The sequence below is a fragment of the Numenius arquata genome, chromosome 19, assembly GCF_964106895.1.
Source record: "Numenius arquata chromosome 19, bNumArq3.hap1.1, whole genome shotgun sequence".
Lineage (NCBI taxonomy): Eukaryota > Metazoa > Chordata > Aves > Charadriiformes > Scolopacidae > Numenius > Numenius arquata.
Window position 1 is genome coordinate 329,812 of NC_133594.1, and position 17,808 is coordinate 347,619.

Consider the following 17,808-nt stretch of genomic DNA (forward strand, 5'->3'; position numbering starts at 1 on the left):
CACCAGAATTTCCCCTTTCTCAGCTGAAAAGTAAATATATTGCACTCCATTCTGCTGAGAAATGATCTTAGATAGACAACCAGAGAACATGCTGTCCTCTGACAGCAAGTTGGCCCCCGCTGTTTGGAAAGTCAACAAGCGTTTCTACCTTGTGATGCTGCTGATATTAAAACCAGGTTCACACCATGTGTCCAGGATCTGCAAGAGCTTGCTCTGCAGCTCAGGATATTCTCCCACATAATCTTCCACCAAGTTCGTTTTATCTTGGAGCAGTAGCGGCGTACACATCTATGAGAAGAAAGGACATTTGAAGCAGCTTTCCCTGCCTCTGATCCCCACGCTGCGCTGCGCAGGCCGGGTGCTGCAGCGCTCAGATGGCACAGACGAGGTTGGAGACGGTGCAGACCGAGACCTGGCAGAGGGCTGTCCCCGCTCCCCATCGCTCGGACACGGTGAGCATGTCACAGCCCCCCTGCTCATCACCCAGTGCTGCCTGGAAGAGTGACGTGGTGTTTTCAACACAAATATTAGCAAAGCTTCAAAATAGCATGATAAGCGATAGAAAAACAGCCCAGTAAGCTGTAATGGGGTCTAACAACATACACTCTGTCACTTCTCTGGATGCGAAGGCACATCAGCAACGCAGCAGTTACCTCTTGGAAACAAAGCTTCCAGTGAAAGGCAGCACAACCTGGAGGGCCCTGATGGATCTCCTGCTAAACAAAAGGTGGATCTGATGACGGAGAAGCCTGCAGAGGAAATGACTCACCTTCTCCACATCTTGATCTGGCTGTAATTTTAGCTTAATACTCAGCATGGCTGCCTAGAAAATACAATAAAAAAAAAAAAAGTTGTGTATTTAGGGGAAGAACAACACAGTGGATAAATGGGCATTATTCCAAAGCGAAGTATATATACTATTATACAAATTTTTAATGTATTAATTATTTCTGTTTAATTTTCAAGTACAAATCATATAAACATCTGGCCACATCCATTCCACTTAGAAACATACAGAACACTCCTGGCAGAGTTGCATATTCCAAGCAGCAGCATACCCTGGAGCAAATATTAAAGATCAAGTTATCTGGCAGAAAGAAAGTAAAGTGCTTGGACAAAATCAGCTAAGACGGATTCTGCTATCAATATAATTGTAAAAATCACCTGACCCACCATACTGTTCTGATTTAACTTCATCCATCTTGCTGTGCCTTTTAAATTTTGTAAAACAGTTGCATTTTGTGAAAGCAACTCCAAACTTAAAAGTCTCTGAAATAAAGCAGTCTTAGTTTTTATAATTTTTGCACAGCTCCACCCCCCTGAAAGCGCTCAGCTTCACCACCATCAGGAAGATGGGAAGAACTGCCTTCTTCCCTTTTGTGGTACCTACAAATCTTTCATAAGCCAAGACCTGCCACGGTCACAAATTAACTCCACGTCGGTACCTTCTGCAGGTGAGGACACCCTGCCACAGTGAACGGCGGTAACTCGGGCTGCACAGAACTGGTTCAGGCACTGTCTCTCCCGTCCCAGCCGGGTGATTACAGAAATGGATTTACATCTCACTGTGCCTTGCTTGGGAGGCATAGAAACTCATTAGGATTTTAAGCAGTTAATAGTGTCTAATTTCTGTAGTGTGTGAGAATACTTGGATCTCAAATACAGAATAAGCATACAATGGCTTTCTTTAATATAGTGTATTGTTCCAGTAAATAGAGTAATAAAAGCAAGGAGCCTTTCAGCACATTTATGTGTTAGTTCTGGAGTAACCATGAACGAGGAGATGAGGATGTTTTACATAAAAGTGTCTTTCTAATTACTATGCAAAGTTGGGCTGTATTCCCCAAATGGCTGTAAAGAGTGTTTGATAACACAACATCTCTGACCCTTCTGCAGCACGTAACGCCAACCAACAGGATCATCATCCATGCAGCACGTCATCAGCGGAGGTCACAAACGCCTCTTTATTTAGATGGGGATACAAACAGTATGTTGGGGTTTAGAGGAAAAGCTCTTCACAGAATCACAGAATCACAGAATGATATGGGGTTGGCAGGGAGCTCTGGAGATCATCCAGTCCAACCTCCTGCCAAGGCAGGTCCACCCACAGCAGGTTGCACAGGAACGTGTCCAGATGGGTTTTGAATGCCTCCAGAGAAGGAGACTCCACCACCTCCCTGGGCAGCCTCTTCCAGGGCTCTGCCACCCTCAAAGTAAAGAAGTTCCTCCTCATGTTTAGGTGGAACTTCTTATATTCAAGTTTGTGCCCATTTCCTCTTGTCCTATCCCTGGGCATCACTGAAAAAAGACCGGCCCCATCCTCTTGACACCCTCCCTCTAAGTATTTATAAGCATTGATAAGATCCCCCCTCAATCTTCTCTTCTCTAGACTAAAAAGGCCCAAGTCCCTCAGCCTCTCCTCCTAAGAGAGATGCTCCAGGCCCCTAATCGTCTTCGTAGTCCTCTGCTGTACCCTCTCCAGCAGTTCCCTGTCCTTCTTGAACTGGGGAGCCTAGAACCGGACCCAGTGCTCCAGATGGGGCCTCACCAGGGCGGAGTAGAGGGGGAGGATGACCTCCCTCCACCTGCTGGTCACACTCTTCTTGATGCACCCCAGGATGCCATTGGCCTTCTTGGCCACAAGGGCACATTGTTGGCTCATGGTCATCCTATTGTCCACTAGGAGTCCTAGGTCTTTCTCCTCAGAGTTGCCCTCCAGCAGGTCAGCCCCCATCTTCTCTTCAGCAGGTTTCTCTATCTGCAATTGATTTTGCTTTGAGAGAAAGATCATTAAAATGATGGATTTGTTTATCAAAATAGTTGCATTTCAGAACTGGGTTATTTGTTGGAGTATGTACACAAATATAATACAGTAAAAAATGTCCGTTTCCCCCAAGGAAACACAAACCTCATCATTATATTTCACCTGCATGAAACCTTCATAGAAAAATTTAACCAGAAAAATAACCTAAGTGGGGGTAGAAGCACACCTTGAAACCCATTTTCTGTGATGTCTCCTGCCGTTCCAGTGACACCTCAGCGTAACTCAGCCCCGGCAGCACGTGCTGTGCAGACTCCGCCGAGCGTCGCAGCCTGAACCCATAGCTCAGAGCTGGGAGCAGAGCCCGCGGGTCACGGCACCTTCTGGAGCTTCAGGCACGGATTTCACCCACTGTGTCACAGCCTGCACAAACGCAAACAACCAGCACACACCACACAAGTTCAACCATTCAGTTTTCCTGTCCAGATTGAACACAGATACCCAGTTAACAGTGGGAAAACATATTTTTTTTTCACGTTTGGTTTTTGGGGTTTTATCTGGGGGGGGTGTTGGGTTTTTTGTTTGTTTGTTTGTTTGAACACAAAAGGAACACTGTGTCACTGACAGCCCCGGCTGCGTCCCCAAAAGAGAAATCAACAGAAGATTTCAGTGACCAAAGCAGGAGGTAACGCAGACGCTGTGACAGTACGGTACAAACCAGACACTGAACAGAGAGGCACAGCATCCTTTCTCAGCCCAGCGAAAGCCGCAGCCAGATCTCTCACCCCAGACTTTATAACTACTCCCCCTGCTTAGAGGCCAATAATCCACTCCGCTTCACAAGCCTCAGGTACTTTTTCTCTCAAATTAACGTAACAAAGTTCAAGCTGAGTGATTATTCTCAACTTGTAGATGAGCTGAAGGTTGCTACTTCTGGTTTGGACCTGAAGAAGAGCTTTGGGTCTCCAAAGCTGGTTTTATTTTCCTCCCATCTATCTGTTTGCCAAATAAAAAAAACAAAAAACAAACAAACAAACAAAACCCCAAAAAACCACCAAAAAATCTCCAACCTGCAACTCTCAAAATCTTGTTTCACCATTTGATCTCATTACTTTTTATTAAACAAGTAACCCGTTAGTTTTAACATGCAAGCATATACAATGGTTTCCCTAATAGCTTTTTAATGCTCACATGCATGTTCAGATTAACCTAATTGCAGAACTGTTATCTATCTAAATGGCATAGTTTTATCTCCACCTCTATTCACTGTACAGGTGACTTAATCAGATGAACATGCGCTGTGTCAGGGTAGGTTTTCCTCTTTCACTGGATGTATATTCTGCTCTGTACCAAAGAGTGTAGAGCAACAAATATTCATTTAGCCAAAGCGTGGAGAGACGTCACATTCCAACGGCAGCTGTGGCAGTCCCGGCTCCCACCACCACCGCTGCTGGTCAGGGGAACGCCATGAACACTCTCCACTTCAAGCAAATCACACAGGCTGGATTTAACATCATTGTCACATCACCCAGCTAACGTAGGTGATGGAGCAGAGGGATGGTGCTGCTGGCAGGAACCTCCCACGGTGGAGAACCCGGTCAGCATTCTTCCTAATTCTTTAGGAAGAATTACTTTACTGAGAGGGTGGTCAGGCACTGGAACAGCCTGCCCAGGGAGGTGGTGGAGTCACCATCCCTGGAGGGATTTAAGGAATGTGTAGCTGTGGCACTTCAGGGCATGCTCTAGTGCCCGAGATTGTTGGGTTGGGGTTTTTTGTGTGTGTGTGTGTATGGTTGGACTCGATGATCTCAAAGGTCCCTTCCAATCATGAAGATTCTGTGATTCTGTGATTCAGCAGCAGGGCAGGAGCCGTGTCCACGCACAAAGCTGAACGTGGCAGGAGACACACGGCCTGGGTCCTGGGGACAAACAACCCGGCTGGACGGCAGGGTGTAGTTACACGGGCTGGCTGAATAGCGAGGACAACTCAGATAAAATCAGCGTGTTTACAATAGGAATAATAAGAGAAGAGATATGAGTAACTGTAATAAAGATGAAAGTGTTTGGCAGCTGCGTCTGTGGTCTCGACTTAGAGCTATTTTAAGATTCTGTTTTGTTATTATCATGTTTTGAATTGTTTCACTCCACAAACAAGTTTTGTGTAAAACGACCCTATTTTTAACAGTCTGTTTATAGATGATAAGATCTCCAGAAAAGCAACACCTCACTCCCAGACTCATTTTGTAGTTAGAAAATAAACATTCTAATTAGGCAGACAGCATGCTGTAACTGAAACGGTACAAATCCCCCTCCCCAGCCCAGAAACAGGCATTTCCCCGTCTGCAGAGCTGCACCCTCAGGCTGTGCCGGAGGACTGGCCAGCGTGGCTGGGAGCGGGCAACGATGGCAACCCAACGGCAGATCCTCTGACTCAGCCTGATCAGTGGGGCAACAGACATCCTGAGCAGCATGTACCTCCCCCACCTCACCCGCTCATCAACGAGCAAAAACCCCTAGTTATTACGCAGGAACATGGAAAAGCTCTGGTGAATGCTAAGATATCGTCAGCTTATCAGGGTCTGCCCCCCCCCCCTCAAACACGTTATAGTCCTGGCTGCTGGTACAAGTAGCCTTTTCACAAAAATACACTTCAGGCATAGACAGTTGCCAGTGTGCAGTCTAATAGCAGCAAAGAATTAGCATCATTGCTATACATAAATGTGTTTAACCTATACTAAACCCCTCCTGGCCCAGATCGTAACAGAAATATGGGAAAGGCTGGTCTGTCTCTCGCCTTGCATCCCCCATGTGGATATAAGACAAGTACACGATGAAGCCATTGCTTAGTGCAGGAGAAAAAGTTACACGCTGCCTGACTCAAATCCCATCAAAGTTCACCAGTCTTCTGATTGTCCTCAGTGAACTTTGGGTCATTCTCTGATTTAATTATAGTGAAACCGAAAATCATATTTGGACAGTTCATAATAGTTTCGTTTCCCAAGGATAAACACTTATAAATATAGCAAAGGAGGGCTGGATGAGGACAGGGAAGAATTCACAGCTAGAAAATACTACATTAAATATATCTAAAATGCTTGTAAGTGCATTGGCCATAGGATGGGGGAAGTTCCCCAAACCTGACGCACTCAGGCCAAGCCACGAGCACAGACCACTGTCCCAGTCATGTGATTGGAAACACAAGAGTATGGGAAAATGGTGACTGTTTTGAAGTGAACACACAAGCCCACAGCACCCTGCACCAATACCTGATCCTCTCAGCTTGTTTTGAATGCAATTGGCTGTGTCTCATGTAAAAATGACTTTTCTTTCCAAATACAGTACGAAGTGCAGGAAGCCACACAAGATCTTATCTGCAAGGGCTTGTGCACTTGGGTGGTGTCTACACTGACAATTTAGGCAATTTTCCCACGGTGGGGTTAGCATCAGAGGAATAACCTTTTGCTCGTAGCACTGCTTGGAGTGATGATGCAGGACAGACACAAACAGTTTCTGATGACTCCTGCATTACTTAGCTCTGCTGCAAGCAAGTTGGGACAACACAAAGGAAAATATGCCTGTGCCTGACTTGGTGTACTGTTTCTGAACCAATGGTGAAAGAATTTCTTCAAACCCATCGAACAGACCAAACAACAGAACGAGAGTTTGCAGAGGAGGATCCAACGTCAACTCTAAGAAAATCACAGTGATCAAAGCCTGGATACATAATAACGGTAGAAAAAACTGAGTAAAAGGCACACCACGTATTAATCATTGGGAACATCTGTTTTGTGTTTTGGAATCACTCATTTCAAACTTGCGGCTAATCAGCTCAAACTCTCAGAGTGCATCACTGCATAGTGTATGACATCAGGTTAGATGTTTAATTACTTCCTGCTTAAAGAGCATACAATATACACAGCTGTCTTCAGGAAGATCTTCAGAAACAAGGAAAACATGACATTTCCCAGGGCCACTTTCAAGAGAGCATGAACGTATTTTATTAGGATTTAGACCATCAAAATGAAGTAGTGACAGGTTATTCTTAAGAATCTGAGGTAGAGGGAGAGGAGTAAAAGTCAAAGTTGGAGTAAGGATGTGCTCAGGTGAAGGGAAGAGGGAACTGAAACAAACACTTCCGTAATTTGTCTTCCTCAGATCACTCAAAGCAGTTTTAAACCTGGTTTAACTGATCGGTGCATCCTCACAAACGAGTGATCCTCCAGAGGACTGCCCGAGTTCCCTGTGCTCGCAGGCCACCACCTTCACCACTCTCCGTATGGTGGGATCTGCTGCACATTCGCACCTCTTCTCCCTGAGCTTGCTTGTTCGACGAGAGCCCAGAAATGCTGGCAGATGGAGCAGAATCCTGCCATCTGAGTTATTTCCCGGCAGCACCTTCCCAACCACTTCACCAGAGAGACGCCCATAGCAGAGGCAGCTCAGGACGACGCGGTGTTTGGGAGGAGGCAGCAGAGTGGTCCATGGCCGCAGGTTGGCTACCTCTCTTCCGAAGTGGCAAGAATCTCACAGGCAACATGCCATTAAAGCTGTCCTTTAGCAGTAGATTAAGTTAATAGGAAAAAAGGGTTGAGACTGGCATCGTCATCTTTACATGAAAAACACCCCCTGTATGATTTTCCTCATTTTTCTTATCGATTATTATTTTTTATTTAAAAGAAATAAGGAAATTCAAATGCATGTGCTTTAAAATACAGTAAGGGTTGAACAAGCCTTTGTAATTAAGGTGGTGGATGGGGAAAAGAAGCCATATCAGAGACATTTTCACTGTCCTGAGAACAGCTCAAAAAGTCAGAGTGAAGAAATCCAAAATCTGAATATCCATTAATGTGCTCAATCAATCTTCATGCTGATCCGTATTGACAGATTTGCAAAAATACACCACGTGTACTCAAGCACCGTGTATGAAGTCGGACTACAAACAATAACAGCCCTGAATCGGAGTTCAAAACATCTCTACACTGAAAACTGAAAGTCATGTTGGGGATTAAACTAGGCATTTCTACACCTTAGCATATTTGTATTCCTTCAACTCTTTGGTCAACTGTCCTTTCTAATGAATTATCAAATCCCTTCTGTAGCAGTATGTACTGCTGACAAAAACTTTGAATGCCCTGTCTACAGAGCTTTTTCTCTGGGTACTTCAACTTCTGACAAATTTTAACAACTGAATTTTAATAGATAATCCACATTATCTTAATTGAAAGAGCAAACATTAACTGAATTTAACATATAGAATCAACCTTCATTGTTTGTAGAGATTAACAGAGAAATCTGGATGGACATCAATTAAAAAAACCTGTTAAAAATTAAATACTCCCTGTCCCACTAAACGCTTAGTCCAATATTCTCATTTAAGAACCAAACTGATGAAGGGGAGAAAAATGCTGCTACTCACTGGTACGGAGACGCTGCAGTGGGAGCTCTCTCAGACCTAAGAATATTTCTGGTTGTCAGAGGCTAAAAAGATTATTTATTGTTTCCTTCCTAAACCCAGCTCCACTGCCACCTGTTCAGAATTTACTATAAAGCTGTTAAACAAGACGAGAACTTTGATGCTGACTGTGAAAACAAGTTTCACTGTATCTGACCCGAGCAGCACTCACTACTGATCCAGAAGCAAAGGAATTTGATTTTTTTCTTTAAGCACAGCTATCTTTTTACCTTTATAAGCTGTTTAAAAAAATGTAAATAAAATAACTCAGTGGACAATAGAGGGCATTCATCCCACAGAAAGACAGCCGCCACCCTTAGACATGAAATATCGCAGCACATTAAGTCATGAGACCCCGCTAATCAAAGCTGACAGGGCCCTGAATGTGATTTCTGCTGAGACTTAGCGATATCATGGGGCACTGAAGCATGCACAGCCTGCCAGACTGCCCCTGTTCATGTGACAATGGCTTTTATTCCCGAAAGGGGCCTGCGAGTGACAAGAGTCCCCTTTGTCTTTGGGCTCCCGCATTCGCCGTGCAAGAGAGGTTCATTCAACCAGCCCCAGACACTCTTTGAAAGGCTGAAGTGTAACATAAGATGACCATGAAACACTAGCTTGCCTTCTGCCTACCCCTCATTCTTCTCAAGCACAGCCTGGCCTATTCAGGGCCTCTCCCAGACTCACTCGCGCTGCATTACCCCCGGTCTGCTGAATCCCGCCATTGTCCGGGCCCCACCAGTGCCCTCCCCACAGTGCCGGCGACCGGGCTGCGGCACGGCCGGGACGGCCCGGGCCCAGGGCGGCATGGAGCCGCAGGACGTGGCTTCGGGGGGCTCGTGGGAAGGGAACAAAGCCGCCACATTTCACCTGAAACCCACCGAGCGGGACGGTGGGACCCTCCTGCCTCCTCTCGCCGCGTGGGCCGGCAGGAGCCCAGCCGGGAGCCCCAGCAGAGCTCGGAGCGTGGCTCCAGAAGGCCATGCTCCTCCAGCAGCTGCCAGCTCCGCTCACAAAAGAAGGGATACAGGCCCCGAACAGGCCACCACAAACCCGCTGACATGGCCCCGCTTTTTCCTTTAACTCGCTGGATCGGCTCGTTTTCCTGCATCACGGGAGCACTAGTGCCATCCGCTGGCCAGTGCTCCCCCTCAGGTGCCTCCTCACCACGGCTATTTTATGCTGAAAATCAGAATAAAGTTACCTCCACCTGTTCCATCTCACACACCCCCCCCCGACCTGCACATGGCTGACGGTCCCCCCGCTGCCCCATGGCACCGGCACCCTGCCCCACAGCCCACCCCAAACCGCCCGGCTGCGGCCATCCACAAACCCATCCAGCTTTTGACCAGCTGAACCAAGGCCTACAGGGAGGGCCGGATGCGCTTCAGAAACAAATAACCGCCATGGGATCCCTGGGAACTCGTTTTCTGGAGAGATCTTTCTCCAAAACCTCTGTGAGGGAAAGGAGCCCCAGCCCACAGGGGCCCCCATGGATCATACAATACAGCAGGAAACACTCTAGAATAAATGCTGTGTGTCTTATTGTAAATACAGCAGGAAAATAAATAATGACAGCAAGAATTTATAAGGATTTCTGTCCTTTCAGGTGAGAGACAGAAGAGCCACAGATCCTACATGTGAACCTGCGCTACTGCCCCATTGGAAAGCCGGGGAAGAGCAGGACAAACAGACCCACGATGGCCCTGCAAGTGCTCAGAGCCCTTGTTCCAGGATTTTTGGGGTTTGTTCCTGTGAACGTAGGTATGATCAGTCCCCAAGGGCAGTAAAAGATTTCCTGCTATTCTTGAAGATAACTCTGCTCATCCTTCTGGCAACAAAACAAAACTAGAAGAAAGTTATGGCTGAGGGTAAGCAGCAGTTGAGGTTTCCTGTTCTTCACACTGGGAATGGTTTGTAAATGAGATTTTCTGTGGAAGAAAGAACAGAAAAACAATTCCATCCCCCCAAAATTTAGAGTTTTCCAAAACCAGATCTAGAAAGAACTGCATTTTTAATGACAACAATAAATACGTTTGGAGCTGTGAACTTAAAAATCACACTTGAATATAGTAAAATACTACATTTCTGTTACAATTTTCAAACACTCAGGCTCAAAAACTTATTGAGCAAAAGAATACATTTCAAGCAGCTACCTGTGAGCTTTTAATCAAGTATGAAATACCCTTGTTTCAGTATTCAAAGAAATCAACAAGAATGGAATTCCACGATCTCACTTGGGAATTCAGCTTTGCTGAAGGATAGGATTTTTTAAATGCTACTTGATTTTTTTCTTTGGCTAAACAAGATCAAGCTGTTCTACGCCATCAAAGTGAACCATCTTCCTTTGAGAAAAACAAACCTATGGGTTTTGCCTTTTAGGAGAAAAAAAGAAACATTAAGAGTATTGCAGTTTGCTCATAAGAACACTCGCAAGGCTGCCAGGACACCGTGGTGACTCCAGAGATGCTGCAAGAACTCTAAACTACGGGTAAAACATACAAAGTTCTGGGTTTGGTGAGCTCCTGCTAGTGTCAACCACTTAAACTCAAACACATGAGTAGTAATGCATTTTGTATATGAGTCTCAATGGTAAAGAGGCTTCAAAACTCCTCAAACTGAGAACCCCTTGGTTAGGGTAATCACGTGGGAACATAGAGACTTTTCCAAGCCCTCCTCACCACAGGCAGATTGGAGATAGCACAGCAGGTCTACGACCAACTACTAAAATCCCTTCTTTTCTTGCCAAAGCCAAGGAAAACAAAAAAAGAACACAACCATCTCCTTAAATTCTCCAAATTAAACCCTATTAACCTATTACTTTCAAAGGTCAGAAAAGGGGTGGAGGAAGGATTCACTGGCATTCTGTACTCAGCCATTAGAAAAAATGAGGTTGAACACAGGCTAGTCGTGTACACGGGAAGAGCACACTAAGCTGTACCATTCACAGTGTGCAGCTGCTGTGATGAAACGGAATTCACATTGAAATGCATCCAAAAAAGGACACAGACATTAACAGAGAGCTGGGTAGGTAAATTTATTTGAAAGACATGACCCACCTCTTTGTAATGGCCCTTGTGATAAAGATGACTGACATGTTCAAGCAAATAGTTCCGGTCTGCTGTATGGAGCTGGTAAATGCTAATCAGGGGGTCAAGAAGATTAGCTGGGCACTGGGCTAGTATTTGGAGTACACGGTCCTGCAGCTTCTTCAGCTTGATGCCAGACTGAAAAAAAATAAAAAAAAATCCAACACAGATTTAGTAAAGATGGCCACAATTCAATGGCAGTTGAAAACGCAGCTTGTTTAAACAGTGGAATAAGCCAATTCCTTGGGAAGGGATTCTCCAATTTCCCCATGGAGTCTGCAAGCAGAAATCAGAACAATATGATACACATTTTTTTCACAGCATCCAATTTAAAAACATTAAATGTTTGCGGGATAATTCTGGAAAAGGCATATGGCCTTGTGAAAAAGTAAAATATGAAACTGGAAAAATGTCCTCTTTTACTAACACAACCGTTTAGAAATTCTCCCCTCTAGCTCCCAGCAGATCTTTGAATCCAGCAACTCCCCTCAAGGGAGATCTCACCTATCAGGCATAAGAATTCAATTTTCATTCCCAGGCTTGCTCCTGGGTGCAAGAAGGGTAGGACAAGCAAAAGCAACGTCAAAAGATGCACAGACACAAGTATTAATTCTTGTGTTCCTGCAGGATCATTCTCTTATGACACAGGAATTTCAGTGCCAGTAGCACTTCGCTGCACTTCACAGATACCGTAATGGCAGAGCTCAACATCTAAAAACAGCCTTTTGGAAAAAATGGGAAATGAAACAACACAAATAGAAAAATATCTTGCAGTTCTGAGCCAAAAGCATATAAAAAAGAGAAAATCTCAATAGGTCAGAATCTATGGAGGCATAAGGAATGGTAAACATTAGGACGTATAATCTGATGACCCAACGTGACAAAGCTAATCACTCGGCTGCTGAAAAGTCATACTGTTACCATTTTCTGCATTCCCGATGATAAAAGCTCCCCACCATATGGCAGGAGTTAAGCAATTGTACAGTAACTGGCTTCTATTTGCAGAACACTATGCAGAGTAGATTACTGCAATTGGTTTGTCCTGACAGCAGGGATGTGAGTTCCAGTGGGAAAGCCTCCAGCCCGGCGAAGGCTGCAAGATCAATGCTCGATCAAAGTGGTTTGATCTGGAAAGATGGAAATCCCAGCTAGGAAGGGGAAACAGGGCTCTCGCATCAGAGCTTCTAAGAGTATTTCATTTTCAGGCCACGCAACAGATAAGAACATCTCAGCACGAGTTTCACACCTCGTCCCACCGTGTTTGTATGAAAAGACATTGGACTATGAGGTAAGTGAAACTGTGGACACTTGAGGGACATTAAAATCAATCGCCCTCTCCTTTCTCCCGGATCTCTTGCTCTCTCTTTTTCTAACCTGTTGAACAGCAGGATGCTCTTTTATCCAAAGCTGCAGCTCGGCGGTGATGCAATACCCGAGGGAATGCCCTTTCCCCTTCCAATCACTGCTGCTCTCCAGCATGTCCAGGAGTCCTGCCAATGGCTCCTCCAGCCCCGCAAAGCCCCGCCTGATTTCTTCCTTGAGCTGCCGAGATACAAAACCACATTGTCATGTACAAAAAGATTAGTGAATCCTCCCTTCCCCCAGCCAAACACAAAGCTTTATTTTTTTTAATTTAATCTATTCAGAGAGGTAACTGTTGCTATTCAGCCACCATCCGCGCCTCCAGTGACTTTTCATGTCATTACAGATTCCTTCATGGCTCACTGCACCTCAAACCCAATGGGAAAAGCAGCAATTGTCCACACTAATTATCCCATAAAGACAGAGAAGTTGTTCTGTGGGGCAGACAAAGGGGCTTGGGATTTGGGGGAGGGGGAGAAAAGAAGCGAGCTGGAGAAAGGGGTGTTATTAGGAAAATGGCAATATTGAAGGTAGATAACTGGGCTCAAAAACCTACTCATCTTCTAACAGACCTACAAGTAACAAAGCGTATAAACATCTCCTCCTCAGTCTTGTACCACAAACTTTCATATTTGACCTTATGCCCACTTCACAGCCGCGACGGCATAACGCTCCTCACCATAAAGGAATGTTTGGGAGTATTAAAATAGTTTGCATTTTACGCACAAGGTTAAACAGAAAGAAATAGCAGTGTTGAAACTCAGTCAGATTGCCACCCTGCAAAACCACACTCCTTTCCTCCAAACCTACCTGAGCAGGGGATTTTCTGTCGACAACCTGCTGCCACGGCACGCCAGGCACTGCACACCTCCGAGGCTAACGGCTCGGAACATGGGAAAACTCCATGCCATAAATCTTAGGAATCCCAGGGCGATGCATTTAAAAATGTGAAGGAATTGGACACTCACTTTGTGAATGTTAATAGGCTACTTACTACCCATCTGGTAGAAGTGATAAATTAGCAGAACTGAGCAATATCTTTATCATGTTTACATTAGAAGTAGTTTCCAGGGAGCCGGGAGGGTTGGCAGGGTGAGGAAGTGGCATCCCTCAGTACCCATACAGGACCTTTCACCGCCCGGTACATGTACTGGCGTGGAGCGAGGCAAAAGCAGAGACAGAAAACAAGAAATCACTAAGAGCAGCTGCTCTCTTTCTTCTCTGGCTAAAAAGCAAAATCCAAAAGATGCTCATTCCTGCCTGCAGCCAGCACTTGTAATTTACTGTATATGATGGCCCCAGTTGTAGCTTCCAATGGAAACAACATAAAGTTTGAAGAATGACATGGAAAACAAAAGTAAATCTACAGAAAATTTGCCAATGAATTTGTTCTTTTTTATTCATCGACAATATTCACTGGAAGACAGTTATTTTCCATAGTGTCTTTCATGTTCTGGAAAAACCACAAAACCTATCGGTTTACAACAGAAACTGTTTCTTTCTCACTAGATTATCAAATGCAGCATGAAAAAGCTGATGACTAACAAAGATGTGACTTTAGATAACAGATTTCTCCCTGTAAGTATTTTTTCCCTGTGGCGAGAATTTGTGATGTCAAACAGAGGGCTCCAACTTCACTGCGAGATTCAGCAGAAGGAAAAGGCAAACTCTTATCCAACCACAAATATCCAGCGCAACAGCCAAAGGAAAACAAAGCGACTCTCCAACTAAATTGCACTGTTTATAAATGGCCTCTCTTCTTTTTTCCTTTTTTTTCCCCCCCAAAGCCCCTCTTCAGCACATTTAGACTGAACAAGAGCTTTCACCAGAGCTCAGCTCCTCCTCGGGCTGGAGGCAGAGCTGGGCTTTGGCAGGATGGGCTCCAGTGACACAGGGTCCTGCTCTCACCCAGAGCATCTCCAGACACCCCCCAACTGCTGTTATCAGGGCTGAATCTTGACTTGGTACCAGCCAGACTTTGCCAAGCAGGAGAAAAGCCTTTTTCAAACCTTCCTACCAATCTTAAGACTTCAGCTATGGTATGTATGGTATGTATAGTCTGAGAGGGAAAAAAAACCAAAGCAAAAAAAGGCCTAAGACACCTAAATGAGAGAGGAAAGAGTGCTGTGCTGCCTGGCTCGTCTCTCTGCCAGAGAAGGATTCCTCTCAAAGTGTAATTGCCATTTCCATTTCAATTGATTCCCATGGCAGGGAGCGCTCCTTGGGGGATTTCTACAGTCTGACAGATCATGGGAATAGGAAAATGTTGCTGATGCTCAAACTGCATATTCCTTCATTCAGTTTTGGTCCCTTATTTCTAGTTACACAGCTCGGGGCAGTGTGATGATGCTTCTTGGTTATTCCAAAACTCTTTCCTATGTAGGAAATGACCACTTTTATAAACATGTTCCAGAACTGAGGTCACCCCATGGACAGATACCTTCCCTCAGCTTGTGGTCACTGATGGAGACCAAGGGGCCGATTCACCCGAGTTAACTGACGGTATTTGCCTTACATTTACCCACAGCGAAAGGCAGAGCAGCTCCCTGCCATTCAAACGTCAATGGAGCACACTGAGTTGTGTTTAAGCCAACTTCCCTCATTTATTTGAAGTGGACAGTTGGATGCCAGCACCACACACACCTCGAGCTGCACAGCGGGCAGGGCAGCAGCTGCCCCTGAAAACAGTGTCTGCACTTGCTGGGGGTGCACTGCACGTCTGAAGGGTGGCGATGCCCTGAGCCTGGATTAGCCCATTTCAGTGACAGCTTGAGGAGCACGTGTCAGAAACCATTCATAGAATCCCAGACTGGTTTGGGTTGGAAGGGACCTTAAAGACCATCCAGTCCCACCCCCTGCCCTGGGCAGGGACACCTCCCACCAGACCAGGTTGCTCAAAGCCCCCTCCAACCTGGCCTTGAACCCCTCCAGGGATGGGGCAGCCACAGCTTCTCTGGGCAACCTGGGCCAGGCTCTCACCACCCTCACAGCAAAGAAGTTCTTCCCCACATCTCATCTCCATCTACCCTATTCCAGTTTAAAACCCTTCCCCCTCGTCCTGTCACTCCACTCCGTGATCAGGAGTCCCTCCCCAGCTTTCCTGGAGCCCCTTTAGGGACTGGAAGGGGCTGTGAGGTCTCCCCGGAGCCTTCTCCTTTCCAGGCTGAACCCCCCCAACTCTCTCAGTCTGTCCTCATAGAAGAGGGACTCCAGCCCTCCCAGCATCTCTGTGGCCTCCTCTAGCCCCATGTCCACGTCCCATTGTGGACGTTCATGCTGTGCTTCCCACCTCAGAGGCACCTGTTGCTGTGCCACTGCCTGGTCCCACCACAGCCCTCCTCATCTCCCTAAAAGGTCTTTCCTCCAGGTTCAGAAATGCATCCTCCAGGCTCAGAAACACGCTTCTGCCCATGCCTGCAGCCACGCAGCGCTGCCTGACGGTGGGGACCGAGGGGGACAGAGCTGCCCCACTGAGGAGCTGCAGCCTGGACCCTCTGCAGAACCAGCGTCTCACTGGGGTGAGCGTTCCAGAAACAACCAAACCGAATAAGCGGAGCTGCGAGTGTGACTCCTGGGGATCCTCCAGCTTTTCCCCCTCTGCAGGAAAGCCGGGGTGCTGGTGCTCCGCACCCAAGGACACGTCAATGGGAGGCTTTGTCTTTTTCAGAATATTTTTCTTCACAATTCACACACATCCCAGGGTACACAGCACAGAGATTTTGATGATTACTCTTTTCTACTGTTGTTCTGTGGGATTAACTGCCCTCAAGACCTAACAAAAAATATTTTTTTTTTCCAACTCTAACAAAACTTAATAGAAAGCTCAAGGCTTCAGAGTTGCTGAGCTCAAGTCTATGGCGGTGACTGATCATTTGGAAAGGCACCTCTACATTGTGGTTCCAGTTGTTTAATTATTCTGGCCGGGAACCACAGACTATCGGTAATGGAAAGTCTAAGTGCGGCAGACAAGGACAATGACTAAACACTCCAGACCCCCAGGATGGAGCACGTACACCAAGGTCCTCAGCCACGCCGGCCATTGCGCACAGGACACATTCCATGTGGTGAGCTGCAGGGTTTTGGGTCTTTTAGAAACAAACACCTGGGCTATGAACCTGCCTGAACAACGCCGAGTTAAGCATGGGAAACTCACCGCTGATGCATCTAGTGTTTTTGTTAGTTTTCAGGCTCCCAAATTTAGATGAAGTATATTTTACTCCCTATGAGAAATCTCCATGTAGAGCCCATAGGGTGCTGTATAAAAATACAGCACTAATTTTAGACAGGCAGTGTAAATTGCATTCACGACTCTAAAAGGCAAAACCAAACCGAATCAGAAAAAATAGTAAAAATACTTTGAATGCGAAGGCTTTGATATCATTCCACTTGGCAAAGAGCACTTTTCTACTGACTTCAACCCTCATTTTTTCAGCTACTAGAAATATTCTTTCCCCTCCCCCAAAGATCCTCCATTTAAAGGACAAAAAAGTGTTTAAAAGAAAACAAAACCAACTTTGATTTTTTTCCCTCCGTAACTCAGCCCTGTAAACTTCAGCTCTTTCATACGAGCCCCCGAGCTGCTTCACATCACACAGAGCTACCTTTTCTTTTCACTCCTTGCTGCAAACGCACAGGCTCTTCCCCTGTGAGCTGGAACTGAAAGCAATCGTGAAGAATTGCAGGTCTGACCCAAGCGTTCTGCGTCTGGACATGCTCTGCATGCAGTTATTGACTGCAGCGGGGAGGGGGGCGCAGCCTTACCTTCTTCATCTCTTTCTTTGTCCAGAGAAGCTGAAGGGTTTTCAGCAACAGGAGTGGGTCCTGGCCTGGAGGAGGGGGAAAAGAGAGAGAGGGAGAGAGAGAAAAGGGGGGAGAAAAACAAAACAAAACAGATTTATTGGCTCTGTACAGGCAGCCTGGACACACTGGTGCATTGTTTCACCGCAGAGAAATCAGCTACTCTATGCCACTGTGTTTGAAACCACCAACCTTCCAACTGTCAGTCAGGATTAAAGTGCTAAAATCTCTCACTCTGAAATCCTAACAAAATAACAGGCATCATCCATGCATGGCTTTAACCAAACACCCACACGGGCTCAAACACTGAATAGCTGTAGTGCTGCATTTACAACTAAATCATGCTG

General features: G+C 45.9%; 1 protein-coding gene across 1 annotated transcript in view; it reads right to left on the bottom strand.

The window, feature by feature from the left end:
• Positions 1–17,598, bottom strand: part of EXD3 (exonuclease 3'-5' domain containing 3) — a 202,236-nt gene extending 184,638 nt beyond the window's left edge. The window contains exons 1-7 of the mRNA XM_074161367.1: positions 17,574–17,598; positions 17,426–17,490; positions 15,362–15,364; positions 12,677–12,844; positions 11,273–11,440; positions 770–823; positions 149–288 (exon numbers count right to left, since the gene is read on the bottom strand). Of these exons, the coding sequence (XP_074017468.1) occupies positions 149–288; positions 770–823; positions 11,273–11,440; positions 12,677–12,844; positions 15,362–15,364; positions 17,426–17,490; positions 17,574–17,598 (623 nt within the window). The remainder of the gene's footprint in view (positions 1–148; positions 289–769; positions 824–11,272; positions 11,441–12,676; positions 12,845–15,361; positions 15,365–17,425; positions 17,491–17,573) is intronic.
• Positions 17,599–17,808: the final 210 nt, after the last annotated feature.